The 21,418-nt window shown below is 39.9% G+C and overlaps 1 protein-coding gene across 1 annotated transcript in view; it reads left to right on the top strand.

Annotated features, from left to right (window-relative positions):
• Positions 1-4,283: 4,283 nt before the first annotated feature.
• Positions 4,284-21,418, top strand: part of LOC133413730 (ephrin-A5b-like) — a 79,735-nt gene continuing 62,600 nt past the window's right edge. The window contains exon 1 of the mRNA XM_061698458.1: positions 4,284-4,931. Coding sequence (XP_061554442.1) covers positions 4,807-4,931 — 125 coding nt within the window. The 5' untranslated portion in view covers positions 4,284-4,806. The remainder of the gene's footprint in view (positions 4,932-21,418) is intronic.

Here is a 21,418-nt window from a genome sequence, read left to right on the forward strand (position 1 = left end):
AAAAGAAAGAAAGAAAGAAAGAAAAACTAAATATAGCAGCTTCACACTCAACCTAATCTAAAATGTGAAACTCTGAAATCATGTTGTTGTAGCCACTTTTGTTGATGACCTACCAATTGTTATTGCAAACCGTGAACTTTACTTTTCATGATGGCTTTCAGTTGGCATACTGTATATAAATGCCAACCTCAATTAATGAGTGAAAAAAATACAGATGCTTGACTTATTTATTTCTCAAAACCTTTCATGTATTCATTTTAATTTGGAAATTCATTTACTCTAAGAAAAACCCTTCACCTTAGTGAAAGGTACAATTGGTAGCCAATCTGACCAAACAAGCGGTGCATCAAAATTGCATGCTGCGTTGTAATTTTTAACAGTACCTGTACAGTGCACTTACTTAGTAATGTAGAATATTTCATACCAAAGGACTTCTGCAATTTAAGCTACGACAGTAAACACTGAATGAACCTGGGTTGAGAAAAAAAAAAATCGGACTATATGTGTAATTTTGAGTTCAAGATTGAAATGTTAAAAATACATTGCGCTTTACAACACAGAATGTGTAAACACACTCTACTTATGAGTAAATAATGGAAGGTAACTGAGGCCCCTGAGAGGTTAGTGTCACAATATAAATGGTTTATAACAGATTGCATTACAATAAAAAAAATCAAAAGAAACACTAAAGTTGAATCTTTCACTGCCTCATGGCTGCCCCCTCTCCTCAACATCATGTCATATGTATTTCATCTGGAGAACTCATTGCTTACCCCTATCATAAGACCATGAGAAACATTGGCATGCACTGCTGCGATTTGTCCTGGCAGACCCACTGACCCTAATTTATAACGACTCCATTGTCTTGGGGAAAACAGACGTGTATCAGGCATAAATGAAGTAGAACAGCCACTTTAGCAGGGGAGATGAGGTGATTATTGCTCATGCAGTAGTGTGCCATATCGAGCCGGATGATCAGCCTCATGTTCACACACAACACACACTCCCACACAAAAGAGTCACGCATGCAGGCTCATCAAGTCTCAGGTCTGAACGCTTGTGTGTACTCAATTTATGCGTTTACGTGACACCCGCACGTCTGCAAGCACACGCACGCTGGCTGACAACCAAACAAATGCAGTGTGTAGAGTATGATTTACTGTAAACAAAGCCTACAGAGATGATCATGATGGCCTTCAGGTCAGCTACACACTTTTGTTTTGTCTCTGAGATTGAAGTTATTCCACTATATTTGGGGTCAGCTGTTCATATTTTGAGGTGATCTAATAAACATTTGTGTTTCTAGCCTTTCTGAAAAATACCCACCCTATAAAACCTGGATGTTTATTAGACTAGAAAATAATTTAATACAAACCGGTCAGTAACAGTTGGTCCTTCTACTGCTAATGTTTTTTGTAGCCGGCCACAAGAGGAGCTAAAAATGTGGAGCTGGACTTAGCTTTATAGCTATACTAGCTTCTTATGGGTATGCTTTCTACATGAGTTTTGAGAGGTCATTGGGCAGTGGTCACTGATGTTGGATACTAGGCAACAATTAAAAAAAGAAAATCTGTTAAATTAGATTTTTATGCTGATTAAAACTAAAATTGGCATGCTGATTCCAAAATTGCAGTCAGGTTTTTTTCTAGCACGTAGTTTTTTTCCCCTCCAGTTTACCCTCCAGATAAGCAAAATTCCACGGATTAGCTGTAGTAAGACTTGCCAGCTGATTGCTATTGTACTCATCTACAGCTACGTGGCAACTTGTTTGCACAGTCACAATTGAGATAGTGCGGTGAGAGGTGTGTGTAGCTCCCTGTAGGTCAGTACTATCAATATCTGCAAACAGAAAGCTAGCATAGTAGGAATTAAGAGGTTTTGTGCTGGCTTTTCTCTTAACCTTGTAACCATGGGCATACCGCTGTAAATTCTATTTCGTTTTATGCTGGGTTTTTTGTTTTGTTTTCAAAGCTTGTAAATATTCCATCTTAGTGTTTTTTTTTTCTTTTCCACTTTGTTCTCACTTTGTTCAAAAACCTGACGTGATCGAGAAAAACTGAGATCAGTATTGGATTTCGCACCCAAAAATGTGTTAGAAACTGCTGTCAGACCTACCTCAACAAAAAATGTGTTCCCCAGTGTGCGCCTGGTTCACAAGCTCTATTTGAGTGTTAATAAATCAAAGATTGTGATTGTACCTTTATAAATGAAAACAAAGCCTGCAAACAAAATTCCCAATATGTAATTGGCAGCTGGCTGATCTTTAACTTTGCAGCTGAGTGATAAGTAAGACAGCCCTGACCTACAGTGCAATCACTGGCTGGCTACACAATTAATTGCACCTGCAAAATGTTCTGTTTTGCTTGACACTCAGAGAAGCAATTGTCTCTCACAATATTATTACTGTGGCTGTTATTGTATGTACATAATGGTTTTCAACTATGGGGCGCCATTAGAGACAGCTCTCGTACTGAGAGCTGTCTCTAATGCCACCATACTGTATTAGAAACCCCTCTAAGCACGATGCAGTATACACCACTGCAAAATACATTCACAAAAACATATGGATTGTTAAATAATACCTCTGTAATGGTCTCAGCCAAAACTGAGAATTACATTTAAAGATCGAATTTATGTTAAAGTTCTTGTGTTGGATATCATTCAATGTACTGTATGTGTCTGTAAAGTGGCTGCTGAGTGTTTAGGATCTATCACATCCCTTTCAATTTTACTTCATATGCCGGAACTTGCCCATAAATATGAAATCTCACACATTTTCATACGGTAATCTATTTTGGTTCATGCGTTCAGTCAGCCCACTGCTTCTGAATGCTACAACTGTGACACCGGAGGTCAACTTGATATAAGTGTTTTATTAAGGGTCATTATTTGGAATAAATCATGTGGGAGAGAAATTGGCTCCTCTGGCGACCGGCCGTCAATGGTACTGTTGAGGATTACATTAGCTATCCAGCTGAGTGGAGTGTCTGGCTTTCATCCATCCATCCATCCGTCCATTTTCTATATACCACTTGTCCTCATTAGGATCACAGCTGAGCACACCCTGGATTGGTCGCCAGCAATGTCATTCGCACTCACATTTATTAACAATTTAGTCTTTAATTAACCTACATGCTTTTGGAATATAGGGGGTGGGGGGGAGGATAGAATCACCCTCAAGCCCTAAGTGAACATGCAAACGCCACACATAAAGTTGAGATTCAAACGCAGAAGCCTGGAACTGTGGGGCAGACATGCAAAACACCTTTTACACTGTGCTGCGTCTGGTTTAAAAAAAAAAAAAAAAAACAGCCCGGTTTCGAAACCTCACAAAATGAAATTGATATATTTTACAATGTAATGTCTTTTACGAAACGTAACTTAGTATCACATTCAGCAAACGATTAATCAAATGTAATTAGTATCTCTTTTTAGTGAGGAAACTGAATTCAAGCCAACTTGTGGATTCTGTCACATGATGTTGTTTCCATGGTCACCACTGCGCGGCGCAGTGAGCCACAGAGCAAAATAGCCGCGCTGCAATGACGTTCCACAAATGTGAAACCGACGGGAATATTGAATGCACCACCAGCAAGGAAGATAAATAGAAGGAAGCGCAAGGGAATAACCCCAAAATAATACATGAAATCATTTATTTGTTGTAGATTATAAATGATCTGCGCTTGCTTGAGTCGTACGGTGTGGAAAATAAACTGCACACATGAAGAAAAAAAGAAAAAAGTAGCTGCATGTCAGATTGAACATTCCAACAAAAGTGAACATTTTATAAAATGTCAGCGTGGAACCTGTGAGTGAAAGAAAACGACCCCCCCTCACCCCCCTCCAAAAAAAAAAGCAAACAGAAAGGGGAGCTTTGAAAACAAAAACTCAACTTTACCTTCTTGTTGTGCTAAAATGAGGCTGTCAAAAGAGACTCATGTTTACGATATGATCAGTCGGGGAAAGTGAGATGCACCCCCGCGACGAAGGATGTTGTTCTTGTAAGTGAGACCGCCGTCATTCAAAATCCAAACGCGCACGCTTGAAACTGTACACTGCAAAAAAAAAAAAAAGCTGAAGAACATACATGTGCAACTTAATGGTGCGTGCATTTTCTGCGCCTATGGGCTGTTTGTCTTTAAAAACCGCATTATCTCCTTTAGGAAAGCTCACATTTGAATGTGGAGACCCTCAGTGAGGTATATTGGTAGGGTAACAACCACGAGGATGTGGAGAGAGGGAGAGAGAGAGAGAGAGGGGAAGGTGGGGGGTTGGTCGGGGGGAGCATGGCTGCAAGATCCAACGCGCACACTTGGTCTGCTTCCTTCACCGCTTGCGTCTCGCCCGCTCTCCATCGCCTGCAGACCGACCGAGTGTTGGTGAACGATCGCGGGGACTCGTTTCCATTTGGGTCAGACGCTTGCCGCTCTCCGCGTCGCTCTCATCGGTTTTCTTGCCCCGGCGATCCGCGCCGCTGAGGAGATTCCAGCGACAATGGCCACATAAGGACGACATTTGCACTCTTGATCTGTGCCCAAGTGGAGCTTTTATTGCGATATTCTGCGCTCACAAGCTCGTCCTCCTCTCGAGGAATTTCGCTGCGCAACTTGGACAAACCGAGTTGAGCTCCGAGAAATGTACTTTCTTTAACTTTTCCCGAAGAATTATACAGCAAAGTACTTTTTTTTTTTGGAGAGAGATTTACGCAAGGGCTCGTTTAAGAGGTGAACGGACTTTCAACAACCACCAGACTTCATCGGACTTCAATTAATCCTGGACGGTGGTCGCTTTGGCTTCATTGCAAACATGCCGCAGGTGGCGACGATGTTCTTTCTCGTCCTTATCGTCGGGGCGTGCGTGTACGCTCAGGATCCTGCTTCCAAGGTGGTGTCCGACCGCTACGCCGTCTTCTGGAACCGCACCAACCCCAAGTAAGTGCCCCTCGGTCGGCTTTCGTGGCACAGAGCCCGGAAGATGGCAGAGTGATACATTGGCTTCTTCTCAAACAAAAACCACTTGCAGGAACACTAAACAATGTTAGTATCGTGTCGATATGTGTCACTTAACACGAATACGTCTTCATCAACTCCATAAGCTTGAAATTGTAATTCTGTTGCTTTTCATACGATGAATCGTACGCTTGAAAAGCGCGCCTTTGCGCACCATTACACAGTTCGAAATTTGCTTTGCGCCAATTCCACATTTGAAGATCAAACGGAGCAAGTGAGCGGATGAGTTGAGAAATAATGCCGAGGCTCATCACCTCTGCTGTCTTTGGTATCGAAAAGTCTGGTCCATCTATCCATCTATCTCGCAATGAGTATGTGTAACTTCCCTTTTGCTGAACTCTTATTTTATTACCTCTTAAAAGTGCCCTCTATATAAATGCATAATTGTCTTGAAACATAATTTCCATATTTGCTGAGGGACAAGACGCAGGTTTGGTGAGATTGGACGTCAAAAGCGCTTTCACGCAAGGCAGCCAATTGCAGAGTTTGCGTTTTTGCCCATACATTGACAGGATGTTAGTGATACAAATGCAAATGTGGTGGTAACATCAAAGGTGGCCGGTGGGCTGTTAAAAGGCAGATGAGATCTGTGGCTGATAACAGCTTTCAGTTCCACTCACTGGCTCTTGTCCTTTCTCTTGGCCTTCAAACTGTTCCCAAGTCTGGTTTCTTGGCCGCCATACACCCCCAACACACCGTCTTTACCCCCTTCACCCGGCCCACGCTGGGTCAAACAATAAGGGGGCACGCAGGGGTATTTTAGCAGCGGCCAAAGACACAGCATGATGCCGGGTGTTGTGAGAGCTCCACACATGCTGAGGTCACACACTTGGTAGGAACTAGGTTAGGTCCAGGTTAAGCAGCGCAAAGGGAACTGGTTGTCAGGGTCAAAACCGCGGCAGTACCGCCAGCTACGGGGGGGGGGGGGGGGGGGGGGGCGGTTTCGGCACGGCATCCCGCCTGGGCTTTGTCTGGATAGAAAGGCAGCTAAATAAATGAGTAACTCTAAATGACTGTGTCCCTTTCTCATTCATGACTTTCATCAGAATCTGACCTGAGCTGCATAATGTAAGCAAGGGCCATTGTAAAAGCTGGGTTCCCTTCTGACCTTCAGTATTCCGCATATGCTTGTGTGGCCCGTAACCCCGCTGCTTAATGTAACCACAGCCGCTGTCAGAGCTCCGAGAACCTGCTGCGTCGCAGTCCCAACTTCTCGATGAGCTTTCTTACCCCCTTCTTCTGCTATCTCGGCTGCGTATTTGACCAAAGTGAGCAGCAATGGCATCCAGAGCAGCAGTCAATACTCAGCCATTCATGAAATTCCCAACAGGAGCTCTGGAATTGAAATGCAAAGCGAGTCGTGAAATATGGAAATACAAAGTTTTGTTGTTGTTGTTGTTTTTTTTTTTTTTAGTTTACATTGTTTCAAAGGGGGCGACAAAGAAGAATTATTGTAAATTTGGATAAACACGCGTCTCTGTTTGCGATGCTTTGCTGTGTGGCAAACATCTTTCGCTGCGCCGATGCATGCTACTGATAAGGCTCGGAGAGCAAGACTCAGCGTGCTAGAGGAGGGATTTACAACCCGAGGATGATTCAGCCTTGCCCGGTGTTTGAAAAGCTTCCACAATGACAGCAGAGCTTATAAAAGTGAATGGAGTTTTACAGAACTCTCAGTATCTGGGAGTCTTTTTGGGAAGAAACTCATGAGTTGATTGATGTGACTCCTCATGTACCGAATGTGGACTTATTAGACTTCGCTGAGCAGTTTCTTCTGTACAAAAGCAACAGGAAAAGATGATTAGGAATTGTTTAACATTGTTTGTTCCCCTCAGAGTCGATCTGCCACTCAAGGGATGCTCCGTGTACTGCATGTTGCGCTTCTATCGTAGTTGCTATGCAGATTTGGAAAATCTGGAGATGGTGTTCGTGTGGAGATTTTTGAAATGTGGAATGTCACTATAAGCTCTCCCAAAAGATGTGTAAATATGCACAAACTACGAGGATTGCATTGCGTACATCCCATTTATACTACCTTTCACTACCACGCATACAGTACATATGTTGTCGGTGCTAAAATGGAAATGTCAAATTTCATTAATTTTCAAATCATCGACATTAATTTGGTCATGTTTTGTTCTTGAGATTGCCAGGTCATGGAAACTGTAGTGCAGTGGATTCAAGATACAGTACGTTCTTCGAGTTATCGTCTTAAGCCACTGAGAATTTCGGGAGGAAAATGAACAAAAACGGCGACGTAATAGCTTTGCGCGTTGACATTTCATGTGTTTCACTCCAGCCTATACCACATTAATTTGCATGGTCAGTAAGCAAATCAGGTTAAAAAAAAAAAAAAGCCTAACGGTTATGGTCGTTATTTGAAGCACCCTTTCTCAAAAAAAACCCACAGTCTTTGCTGACCAATGCCAATGCTACTGAGAGTCAATATTTTGAGATGACGAAAGCGGTCTTAAAATCTTCATTCAAATCTCTAAAATATCTTTACAGACAAAAAGATCTCATTCGTCTCTCACAACGCCAGCATTTTTGTAAGCACGCCCTTATAGATCAGTACGAGCGGAAGAATCTAAGCTCACCTTTGATATTTGACCTACAAAGCACATTTCGCCTGCATTTATTATTTTTTCATTTGGTACAAGTTTGAAACATTATGGCGCCCCATAAGAAATTGGTACAAAGACATAAATATCTCAATCAAAGCAATGGAAATAAAAAGTGTCGCATTTTGTGGCGGGAACGCTCGTGAGAAAAATGAGCCGCAGATGTTCCTTGCCGGCTTTGCCGTCTGTTTCCGTAACCAAACGACGGAAGAAATTGTGTGAGTGGGATATTTACTGCTGCTCTGACAAGGAGCTATTAGTGAATTCCCCGCTCACCCGCTATTTAGCTGCTTCATTAAAACCCACTCGGGTCCATATGGTCCGCACGCAGGCGCTGATGTGGCCTTAGGTGTTTATTTGTTGCTGATAGGTGGGATCAACATGAGTATTCGGTGCCGGGTCCTGTTCCTAATCTCTCAAGCTGTTTGTGTCTCCGACGCCATGGAAACTGATACCCGTCCTCATCAAAGAAGCTCATTGGGTTGGACTAACAAGCTGACAGCTGGGGCGAGAAGGTATCCCGGCATTCTGTGAGAGCATCGTCACCCCAGGGGTTTCCCTTAATCCGTGACAATTGTCATCCAAAGCTTTCTGCAGCAGATGCAATCGAGTTCCTCATCATGTAATCATAGAATCTTTTCGCTGGCCTGCTTCATGTCTGATCAGTGCGTTTCTTGACCTAAACGACCTCTGATCATGCACTGTTTATTCCCGCTGTCACTCTCAGTGCGTACTTGAGGTTTGTGTTTGTTTGTGTTGGAGTTAATACCCCGACAATGTGAATACCTCAATATGACACTTGTCCACTTTTCCTCTCCATCGCGCAATGACCTCCGCTATTTGCTTTCCTTCTGCTGCTCTCTTTTTAATCTTCACTTAAAAGAACAATACTCCACTTTTCACTGGGTGACAGAGTGATATTGTGCTAGTTTCCCAGTGGTATTGTGAGTTGGCCCGTTTGCATTGTTTCAAGTGTTTACCCTCGCTTTCCCCCTCTCAGCCCTTTCCCAGCTCCCTGCCGCTTGGTTCCGCTTGGATTAAAAACGGACACAAAAAGCCAACCATGTCCAAATATTGACTGGGTCTCAGGACCGAATCTCTCCGAGCACTAGCGCAGTCTGTTTGAAAGACTGCCTTTGTTGTCTCAGCAGCCCATTTCACTGTGCAGGCTGACAGACGGGGAAGGAGGAGACGTAGGAGGAGAGCGTAAATGTGTTATCTGAGGTAGGGAAAGGGAATTATAACAACAGGGACAACACAGTCATGGGGCTGAGAGGAGCTTCCTTGGAAGAAGCCAGAGGCTATACGACAGGCCTGAGAGTCACAGGGTGTGGTCAGAACCAGTGTGTCCACTGAGAGGAAGTGTCAATCTCACAAGGAGGATCAAAGAGATCTAAATGAATGTGATTTCCTGCCCAGGAGGTTTAGAAAGTATCAATAAGTGCAGGTCAAAAGGATAAAGTTTTTTTTTTTTTTTTTTTTCTTCCCCCATCTGGGGTTTATCTTCCATTTTATTAACTTAGCGCAGTAGCATTAATACCCCACGCTGGGCTCCAGTCTTTTAGGCTCCCAGAGTAAAGAGTATCACATCTCACGCAGGGAAGGATTTCAGCTAATGGGCTTCATTGGAATGGATTGCAATAACCTGCCTATGACTCAAACGCATACTCTGTTTCTATCATGTATATCAAGATGTTTCTTATATCATTGCAGTCCAGACATCAATTGGTTTACATGTAACAGAGCACAGGGTCCATAATATTCCCATGTCAAAACACCCGCTGTCCCCATTTACAACGTTGTCATTTCTTTTGAGAATTGCCGTCATTGGTTTGTATCAACCCGTTACTGCACAAATACATATTTGTATCATCTTCCACAACTTGGAGTAGTTACCCCATTGCATCCTATAGATGTACTTCAAGAGAATTAATGTCCAGATGAGTTAGACTGCGGATTTCTGTTGTATTCGTCATGTCTGATTTGGAACTCCTTGCAGAGCGGGTATCAATGGTCCTGTGGAGATGCCGTCATTCCTCATGCTCTCGATGACCCCGCCTGCAGAGAGGGGCGACCCCAGCCCTCTTTTTTTACGCTCTGACTAATAAGGCCAAGCCCTCAGGCGGCTCAGCTTTGATTGACAGCAGCTAGTGACGAGCGGTTACTATTAAGTGTGGCAAGAGTACTGGTTTACAACAACAGGACTTTGTTGTATCTTTTATAACACCTTTTACAGGTACAACTGTACAGCAACTCGAAAAAACAACAACTTTTAAGACATATCTTTCCTTTCTTCCTTTTTATTATCAGGACTAATGCAATTGGAATTTTTAAGAAATCTCTGCTAGTTTTTTGCATGACCCATTGATAAGTTTGCAATTTTACAGTCATACAAATCATTGCAAAAAAAAAAAAAAAAAAATACAAGTCGCATCAACAATTATTTTTGCCTATCAATGAAAAGTGACATCACAGTAGGTAGAGGCAAATGTGTGAAATTGCTTGACCTTTTCTGATGTGTGAATGCTCCAGTTAAGGTCCGCTGAGCTTTCAGCGCACGTGCAGGCAAAGAAGGCAAATTCTTCCTCAACGATAGGAGTCGCGCGTCGGTCTGCTGCGAAATCTGATGTTCAATGGAGCCTCTGGACTTTCATTTGCACACAGTTCCTGTATTTATCCGTAATACAGTTTTGTTAGGAATGCTGTGAGAAATGAAACATATTTTTGGTTCAGTAAGTGTAAATATTTCTCATTTGATTGTAACTGGGCCGATCAGCAATGTATAAGCGTCCATTATCTTGAAACAGAGAGAATAAGAAAACTTTAAAACAAAATATTTTGAAAGGGTACTGAACATAATTTCTTTCTTGGAGCTTGCTGGGATGACTTTATAAAAAAAGAAAAAAAAAGTAGTCCTTCATTAGTTGCTTCATTGTTCATTGCTTTGCTTGTACTACATAAAAAAGAAAAGAAACGAAAAGAAAAACAGAACTACAGTTTTACTCAGGCAACGTCCAAAACTTTTTAGATCTGCACTTGGATTTTTAAAGGATCATGTGTTCTTCCTAAATTAAGGAACAGTAATAGAAATAATGAAATGTAAGCTACTTAAATTGACTTAAGAAATCTAACTAAGTCTAGGATCAACACCTGATATCCATCCATCCATTTCCACATCCGCAACACAAATGTTTTTTTTTTTTTTTTTTATCAATTATTCTTTCTCCTATGATACATCCATTCACAAAGTTGTCTTAAAATAATTGCTCTGAAAAAAAAAAGAAAAGACTCAAAATGTATTTGTTTTTTTCTGGAACAATTGTTATGCTACCAAAATGGTCTCATAAGTCCCCCTCTGTGTTCTGATAAGATATTGTGTGACTTTAGCTTTGTTCTGTTTGATATGCGCCCCAGTCAATGGATTAGCGGGAGACTCTTCAAGTCTAATCTCAGTTTCACTCCGCCGCACAGAGATTCACGTTTCTGCTGTTCGAATCTCGGTGAGGCTTTTTGTGTATGCTGTTTAAATGTGAGTGGTGAAATGGCATCCCCTGTGTCTTTGTAGGCACCGGTGAGGGTATTAGCAAAGAGGCTCTAAGGGGCTTAAGAGGTCAGCCCTCCTTTTGTGCGGAGACACAAAACACTTCCTGTGGGACCCTTCACCCCTCTGTGTTCCTCCTTCAGAAAGCCAGGTCCTGCCTGACCATTCACATTAATCAGTCTTACCTCCTAATGACTGCAGGAAAGCTCCTAAAAACTGCTTGCAAGAAGCTCCTAAAGAGCCACTAAGCTGCTAACAGTTTGCACAAGCCTGCTGCACTTTGCAGGGGAGCGCACGGTATGGCGGTTTGCGTCGTAGCTGCCGGGACCTCTCGCCCTCGCTTTATGTTCTTTAAGTTGCGAAACATTAGTTCAGAGTAATTCTGAAATCTTAAAAGGGGTGGGGTTCGCCAACGACAATGTCATACTGTTGTGTGTTAGTTTTTTTTTTTAGTTTATATATTGTAGAATCAATGTGTTGTGATTGAACCTACAGTATGCATTTGTTTGTAAAAAAAAAAAAAAAAAAAGATCTTACAACTGGAATGCGCTGTTCTGCATATATGAAACCTCCATATATATAGTTAAATTTCCTGTTTAATTTCTCTGTGTGACACAATATAATTCTACACCTGTAAACTTCAACCACAATAATAAACAAATGGTTAAATTTAATGAAATACATACCTCCCAGGGTCCAAATCGAAAGTTACAATGGGAATATTTTCAATTCAGTGGTTTATTTCAAACTCATGGTTCATAATAGATCACAGCATAAACTACGTATAATAATTTTTAGAGCAGACTTTTACTACATCTGGATTACAAACACAGGGCTAGGTAATTTTATAGTTGGTGAGTTTAAATAAAATTGTATATATCTGTTGGGTTATTACATTTTAGCAGTCTGACATGGGGAAAAAAAAAAATCCTCAGAGGGAAAGACATAGTTGTTGCGGTTAAACACCTTTAAGGCTTTCGTGTGTCTCTTGCCAAGTTTGACTGAATCAATCACGGCGCACCGAGACAGTCTCAAGCACAGGTGTCAAGCTGGTGACCCGGGGGCCAGCTCCGTCCCGCCACATAATTTTATCTGGCCCGCGAAAGCAAAACAAAATTGCGCATTGTGTTCTGGTGTAATAACATGAAGATATTTGCAAGCATTTTTTTGTTTGTTACCAATCCCCCTTCGAAACGAAACGTAATAGTTGATAAACCTGTTTTTATAGGCTTCTGATTTCAAAACTGGTTATTCATCAACGTGTTGCGTATAGTGTATGTAATTACATGATATGATGTAATCTTTCATTTATATGGGTTCACAGTCGTAACGGCCCTCAGAGGAAAGTCATAACTACGATGTGGCCCGTGACAACAATGAGTTTGACAACCCTGGTCTAAAGCATCATGTCCGACGGTAGGATTTCAACCATAGTGTCAAGCCTTAACATCACCAATGTAAATGGACTTTTCTTTGGAGGTTGTGTATATGAGTGCTGATTGAAAAAGTTTTACTCGTAACTGTATAATCGAACACGTAGGAAATTCACAAAATGCACACGTCATTTGTCATTGTCAGTTGATGATGAACTTGGTCTGACTTTTTTGGACCTTTCATGTGATTCTTGGGCCCATTGAACGTTTTCTGCTCACTTGGTGCTTTGCGACTTGTGAAATATTAAATAAGATGTTTTGTGATCTCACGATAGCACTCGGACTAACCTTCACACGCAACCAGCAGAAATCCAGGTCAGGACCGCCATGACTTTAATCGAGGCCTCATCATTACGGCGCCTTTTCTTTTTTTTCCTTCCCCAAATACTTTTCCGGTCTATTACTTTGATTGTGGGGATTAACTAGTATTTTTATCGTCAACCAATTGAAGCAGAGGTTCATTTGCTGAACTTTCAGACTGTCTAGATCGCTTTCCATGACGACACGTCTGACTTCCCCTCTTTGCCTTTTTCTCCACACTGTGCGGCGCCGCGCCCGCCATTTTCCAAAGTCGACTCCATTTTGTCTCAAAGAATAGAAAGTAGGTTACGAATCTTGGGGAAATCACGTGAGCCGTTTCAGCTCTGACACTCAACCACGCCATCAAAGAGAGGACCCTTTAAGCTACGTATGAACTTATTTAAGTATAGTTGAAGTCTCAAGTTTTTTGAAAAGTGATTTGATTTGATTTTTTTAATCTAGCAGTTTACAATTTTATCTTAACACTTTGTATTACTCATTGATTTATGTTCCCCCTACATCTGGTTTCATGGTTTCTTCTCACAGATTTTCTTTTGAATTCTTTAAGTAAACGCTTTTTCCAAAATGTTTTCTTCCAGAAATATCCAACAGTTTTTATTGTTGTTATTCTTAAGATTCTACAGCCCATCAAACCGACTTTAGCAACTTCACTTATACATTAAATATAACATTATTATATATTATACAAGCTCATGTAAATGTTAGTTCTATAATCATAAATAGTTAATAGTTAATGATTTTCTACGTAAAACAGAATATACTTCATATTTCATATATTACATTAAAAGTCAGAACTGTATCAGATGTGAATTACTGTATAGTCTTAATAAGCAACGAACCTTTTTTGACCTAAGAATTGTAACTATCATGCGATATGAAATGATGTAGTGATGGAGTCTACCTAAAGTTGCTTGGAGTTTTCAACTAACCTGGTTTGATTTTGGCAAATGTTCACACCAGCCATGAAATCCACAGTTTTATCTTACAAGCAATAGCTACCAGAAAATTTAAACTGGTTAGCTTAAAAATAATCTTATACAATAAATATTCTCCTTGGGGGGGGGGGGGGGAAAGAATGTCGGCTTGCTTTTGTCCAACTAGCTCAATGACAATTGTATAAGCTCTGTTTGTTTATGCACACAGTATTGTGTCAGTACCTGGTGCACCTATAGTATTTGAGTTGGTACCTTGGTGCTCATATCAGTGGTCAGGGCAGCAGCACAGCGGCAGCGCGTTGGCCAACGCTGCGAGCGCTCACATCCATGATCCCCTTTTATGTCTTAGCTCCATCAGGGCCACGAGTTATTCTTGTGCATAATTGATGGAGGAGTTAGAATAGCAGAAGTAATGCGATGAGAGGGTGCAGCCAAGCGGAGCGAGGGATCGCGTGCGTGGGGCTGCAAACATTGCAGGGGACGAGAGGAGGGCATCTGGCGGAACAGGTCCCAGCGCTGAGTCGACACAGAATATGTCATCGCGCTAGCCAACCACAGCGGTCCGCTCTCCACCAATGAGAGGGCTCTACTCCAGCGGAGTACTACGGCCTCGGTCAGGAGACCCGTTCATTCTCAGATATATTGTTGGCTTTCTTTGCTACATTTGCTATATGTGCCAGTAAAGCCTCAAGTAGATTCTCAAAATCATTCACCTTTTATTCAAGACTTTTGACAGAAAAGATGCAATGTCAGGACTGACCTTAGGGTGGTTTTTGGCTCTCTCTTTTGTTTTGTTTTTTTCCCCATCTTAGTGAATTCTTAAGAAGCCCTTTCAGTGTGAGTGGTGACAGGGCAGACATCACAGCTTCCACAAAGAGAAGCTAATAGTTCAACAAGTCCGTATTGTCTGTTTAACAAAAAGAGAATGTCACAGAGAACTAACCTGATGCCAGCCGAGCAGACAGGTTTCAGTTTCTGCTCATTTTACATGAAACTATTGTTTTGTGTTGTGCTTATCTTTTACAAAATGTAACATAGGAATGTAACGATCTGTGAGTGATACTGAATTCCCAATTTGGTAGTCTTAATTTGAGTAAAATAGGCGCGTAAGCAGGCTTAAATTACTATCAGTAACAAGAACAGATAACTCATTTTAGACTAATCACTTACCAGTATTGGTGTTGTTAGGTCTAAATACAAAAACAAAAAAATCTAAAATAAATAAAGTACTGAAAGCATTTCTAATTCAGATAGCGGAAGAAGGTAGCGAACTATTAACTATCTTGGAATAAAATAAAAACAATTACTAGCAGAATTTTTCTTTTTTTAGGGAAGACTTATTGTTCATATTCTTATTTGTAATGAAATGATACATACATAATTAAACAAGTTTAAAACCAAAAGAGAAAAATGTACTGTATATATGTTTAATACAAATTAATAGTAACTAGCTTTGCATATGTAGAATATTATAAATCAAATAGGTGTACAGTACTCATTTCAGATTTTTCCGAAAATTTGAAAATTTAAGAAACTACTGTTAAGTGAAATCAACTCAGCTCGCATTATTTCTCCCAGCAAATAAATGAGGGGAAAATGATGATAATGAAAAATGCACAGTGAAATATAAGGATATCCCAATAGTTCACAATTTACTACAATGCTATTGTAGTAAATATCATGATAATTACACAACACGCGAATAGTAAAAAAAAACAAAAACAAAACTACAACAGCACTAAACTATTGAAGAGTTTAGCAGTTGTTCAAATTAGAAATGTCCAACTTTTTGAGTTGATGAACGTTTAATCACCATTCTCTACTGTTGAGACATGTAACTTGTTCATGAAGTGTTTGTTGTTTAGTTGTTTCTTATTCGATGTCCTGTGTGTAAAATATACTTTAAACACACCTAATGGAAATATTTTGTCATTTCGTGGGCAGAGAAAGTGTTCTTGCCCTTCTTCGATGGTCAGTGTAATAAAAACAACAACAACAACAACTGTGAAGCACTGCAGACTTGAAAAAGCATTTGTGTAGACAGTAGCTGGTGTCTGAAGTTGGTTGAGAAAAGCCGACTTTGTCCAATGGACCACTTAGAGGTCACTGGACCTTGACTCAGCCTATTAAGGTCATAAAAGCAAACTCATAAAGATGTTTTATTTGTTTCCTGAGCATGCGGGCTGCTTAGGTTTCCATCAGTAGTCTTTATAGCTCACTGCTCATATTTCTGTCTCTGATCTTGCAACAGAGGACGAAAAGGTTTAGTGGACTCAGTAAATCATTTTTGTCTGCCTTTTGCATGAATTCAGATTTTTTTTTTAAAAAAAGGAGACGTACAAATGTATATTCTTCATAGAACATACTTAAGAGTTAAACATGTATGATATTAAAATAGTATTATTTTCATTCATATAATTGTATATATGCTTCTTTAATTGGTTTGTAACGTCTTAGTGTTTCATTATAAATTCTATTGGCTGTACCTTCGTCATAAAATAAGCAATTCAAACTTTTCTTTAAAATTACATTTATAGTATATTATTTTTCATTTCAGCATACATATTTAAACAACGCATTTAAAGTGATCAATTGAGGCCATCTATTTAAAATTGCCATTAAAATGTAGTAGTCAACATTTATGCCAGTAATGGTGTTTTAACTGCAGTTAAACATGAAGTAAAAATCATTTCTGAATCTGTATATCATTATGTAAATTGTTTCATTATTTTTCAATGAATGGTGAATTAATTTTGTGCATAAAAGTTGATCTAATATGTTGATCGAGTTTAACTGTTTTTTACCTGTTTGCCAATGTAATTTTGTCACACGTTGTTTTTATACTTGGAATCTTCATGCAAATTAATCAGATTTTTGGGGGAACTGTTATTGAATTTAACGCTAACACTCTTGTCATAGGCAAAAATGTCATCTGAACGCTTGCACCAGTCTTTGATAGCATTTTGTGTCACCTGCATCTGATTCTAATTCTGTCATTTTCCGTCAGTTTCATAAATTGAAATGTTCAGTTGTAGGTTTGACTAAAGGGGGGAAAATTGATCGACTATAAAGATACGTGTGGTCGTATGGCTGCCCCTCACGTTCTCATGGTCCTTCCAGAAGTCGTGCAAGTGAGGTCGAGACATACGATACACTGTGGCGGTGGGGGTGCTCCAAGAAAACACAGCAGCGAAGACGTCACACACGTTTACCATACGCCGAGCCACTCCTGTATGGAGGCAGGCCGTCTTGAATGTTTGCCCAGCAACCCAACACTGTATAGTGGGAGACAGTGCTAAGGTGCAGCATTGCCGTTTGACACAGATACCACTAGAAAATGTATTTATAATTTCAAAAATGTGTTATTAGCATTTTTCAGACAACGGTTTATTTTGTCAAATAGCAAAGCATTTTTAAAATTACCGAGTTGATCGTAACTGTCATTTATTGGATTTGTTAATGGGTTTGAATGACAAAAGCAGCCGCACATTCACCAGAAGAAAGTTTCAGAAATTTACTTCATCATCGTGTAAAATCTTTGCCATCTGGCACCCAAAATATTTATTAAAAAAAAAAAAAGAAAAAGTTACAGACCCTGAATTCTGCTTTAAAAATTGATCAATATGCAAATAACTTCCTCTCACTTAAGTGTGGGGGTCGATCGTCTTCTCAGAAAGTCACCAATCAGAATTTAGCTTGCAACCCTAAAAGAGCCAATGAGCCATGAAGCAGCTGCGCTGTCATTGGCCCGCTGAGGACGGATCACCAAAACTATGCCAGATACACCAACGTAGAAATAGCCCCACAATTCCTATTGCCCGACTGGAGCAGGCAGCTGAATTCAATCTTGCGGCTTTCTTGGGGCTGGAAAGCAAAAAGGCAGCAACTTTTTTTAAATTTGTTATTTGTATGATCTATGTGTGCATCCTGCCAAGGATGAAGGTTACAAGGTTACTTTTGATTTAAATGTCTCGTGGTATTCCCTGAGCACTCATGATTTCTGCCTATCTCAGATCTCTCTCTCACACACACACACACACACACACACATTCACACACAAGCGTGTGCACACATGCACGCACACGTGCGCACACATTTTCTCAGGAGGAAGATGGAAAAAAAAAAACTGAAAAAGAATCCAGAGACATTTTTATGTCTACTGTATTCATTGTAATATTTAAACACAACACAACCAAAAAAAACGTTTACTTTTTTTACATTTGACTTTTTCCATAATCATTGTTTTTATATGCGTTGTTGTCTGAAAAGTTGTTCTCATTGAAAGCCAATATTTTGATCTATTTCCCTTTTTTGTATATTTGTGAGGATAAAGACTGTTTGGTGTAGTTTATCCTAATCAATGAGGTCTTGGCCAATGATAAAAATGAGGTATTATCTGTATCTGTGTAAAGTGTAAAACCTTTCAGTTAGTCAGTTTAGGTTAATTTCCTCTGCTTTGATCATTGTCACACTGCTGTAACAGCCAATCAAAGTGATGATTATTTCAATTCTTTTATTTCAAGTCACACTACTGTATATTTAAAGCGCATCGTTTCATCATAAACCCCTTTGAGCCTCTCACATCAGTCTCAGAAACATGGTGCAAAGATGAAGTGGCTTCAATATGTCAGTCACATACTCTACGTCGTGCATACATCTTTATTTACAGCCTCATTCGGCATTTTCATCCATTCCAGGAATTCTATTGTGTAGGATTTTCAAACAAGATGCATTTTATTTCAACTATTCGATTCTATTCTACATTTAAAGGCCAAGGCGTACAAGGTTACTGCCATACCCACAAAGCCGATCAGGGGTATCGTCGTATAGTTTATGGTCACAACTCAATGTCATGAAACCAACATGAATCCCGCAAAACAACGACAGTTGCAGTCTGAAACAAAGAAAGAAAGTCCAATTTGCGGAGCGTCCCATGTGATGTGCATGCACTCCGCTCTCCTTGCCTGCCATCGAGATGCTGACTCCTTCTGCGCCGCCATGAGATAGGACAATGTGAATAAGGCTGCTCCTTCTGAGGATTCAGTGCACTGAAAAAACAAAAAAAACAAAGTAAAACCTTCTTAACCCCTGATGCTTCATCTGACTCTGCCAATTTTCACTCGTCCATGTGTGCTACATACCAAGCACTAACCATTTACTATATGCTGCTTGCTATACTATAACTGCTGCTTGATGACACAAAGGTATCAGTTCCTCCACAGAATTTGAACATTTGTGTGACAATGATTTTGATCTTTTAAATTAACTGGCTGGATCAGTGGACTGTTTAAGCTAATGCTGTGTCCTTTTAATTATTTCTTCCTTCATTTGTCTGTATAGGCTGTATATCCCACACAGGGCAGTAACGTGTGTACTGTATTTGGGTGCTGACACACTGAACGTGCTGGTGTTACAGACTGGGGAGACAGTGTGACACAAACATAGCGTACGTGCCTGCACACAGAGGAAAACCCACATGGACTTGCGAGCAGGGTGTCATATGTTGATCCTGTAAGTCAGCTGTTTGATCATAAATTGTGATTAATCAGCCATGAGACGGTTTGAATTAGGTGCGGCGTTTCATGTCGGAGTAAGCGCAGCTTGAGCCGTCTGGCCAGTCCAAAATGCTTTCTAGTTTAGCCGAACAGATGATGACAGAGGAGTGTGGTGGCGGCCTGTACCTGGAATGCAGCAGGGTTTAGTCTGGCGTTTCTTGAGAACAATATGTCTGCCCCTCTGATTAATGTGTGCAGCAGACTGAGGAAAAAAATGTATTTGAATATCTATTGCTATTAAGCATGGATGAGCTAGAAAGGGACAAAGTTTTCCGTTGGATGGAATTGCTTCCGTGTATTGATTTTTTCCGTTCCGTTTGAAAAATCAATTTTACTGATATGAGTATTTGATTTATTGGCAGTTGTTATCCCTCATAAGGTCATAATTGTTTCTAAGAAAAAAAAAAAAATTGTAAATTTCTATTTTCCAAACTTTTCATGCCAAAATGTCTTTCCCGTTAGCGGTCCGAAATGAAGTTTCACGATTTGCTGAAGATGCAAATTTAATTTTGGGATAGATAGGCTTTTTCTCCTATTGCTTTATATGCCTTTCATTTTAGTGCCTACAGAGTTCCTTTTTTTGTGCGTGGTTCTTTTACAAACAATTGTTCATTGTCACTCAAAGCTGTCTTTACCGTTAATGCCAGTGGAGAGAGCCTCGTTATGTTGCAAGGATGAGGCAGCCATTTTGCATTTACGCAATAGCAGACAGTAACATAAATATATATATATATATATTTTATTGTTATGCAAGAAATGTATTTCAATGGGCAACCACAATTGGCTCTGTCAAAAAGGATTGCCTTTACTATGAATGCCTAAAATTATAAATCATCAATAACTTTTTGAAAATAGGACTTTACGCATGGCAGTTTCAGCATTGGAGACATTTATCCATATATAACCAAGGCGGTATTTTAAAACAAAAAAACAAAAAAAAAAATCTAAATTTGATTTTTTTTTTCTTTACCGTTATTGATCTAATTATATGAAAATGACTCATTTTAAGAAATGCATTTGAATTTTGTCATCAATTGCTATGTTTTCACAGAGAAATAAAAGAAAATGTCCAAAAATTATTCAATGTTACCAAAAAGGATAAATATGTACCTTTATCTATCCATATCTGCGAAAGGTCTAGGTCAAGGTTCAAGAATCACTTGAAAAATGTTTGTCTAATCCTAAAATGAGGAGCGATAGGTTACTGTATACTTTATCATCTATACCATTCTTTTTTTGTACTCAGTATTATTGGACAATAATATTATATCCATTCAATTGTTCACGGTTATTGTCAAATTTGTCTTGGAAGCAGCATCTGCTTGGAGAATCGAACTTGCAGCTGTTCGTTCAAGTGTAGCTATTTCACAAGCCAAAAGCTTCTCCTGCTCAAATACTACCAGATGAGCAATGGAAATATATATATATATATATATATATATATATATAATTATTATTATTATTAGGCAAAGAGTCAAACAGGCGTTTCCATATTTGTCAATTATGCAGCATGAATGCTACAGCATCCAATGCTACGGTCACAAGCTGAGTTTGTTTCACGTTTTTAAATGATCATTTGGACCCACAAAATCCAAGAACGCTTGGTCAGAGAGTGTGGTTATAAAGAGCTGAAACCCACATTCCTAAAATGGTCCAGTTAAGTTCGCTGTGGCACAGCAAACACTGATCTGGCTTCCATTTGTACTCTGGGGTGCATAGTCTGGATGCTGATAGCCATGTGACCAACGTAAATAGTGTGACATCATACCAATATGACACGGTGCAAACATTTAATGACTTCAGAACATGTAATATAGCATTTTATAACAAGGGACAGACGTCGAAGAGAAGAAAAACTTTAAAAATATATATATACATACGGATACGGATCTGTTATTTAGGTACCATTCACTTTTCGCTCAGTGACTTCCACTGGAAAACAATTGTAAAGTGAACACGTGAATATCCTTGGCTGAAACGGAGATTACATCATAGGGTTGAAC

This window comes from Phycodurus eques, chromosome 15 (assembly GCF_024500275.1).
Source record: "Phycodurus eques isolate BA_2022a chromosome 15, UOR_Pequ_1.1, whole genome shotgun sequence".
NCBI classification, from domain to species: Eukaryota; Metazoa; Chordata; class Actinopteri; order Syngnathiformes; family Syngnathidae; genus Phycodurus; species Phycodurus eques.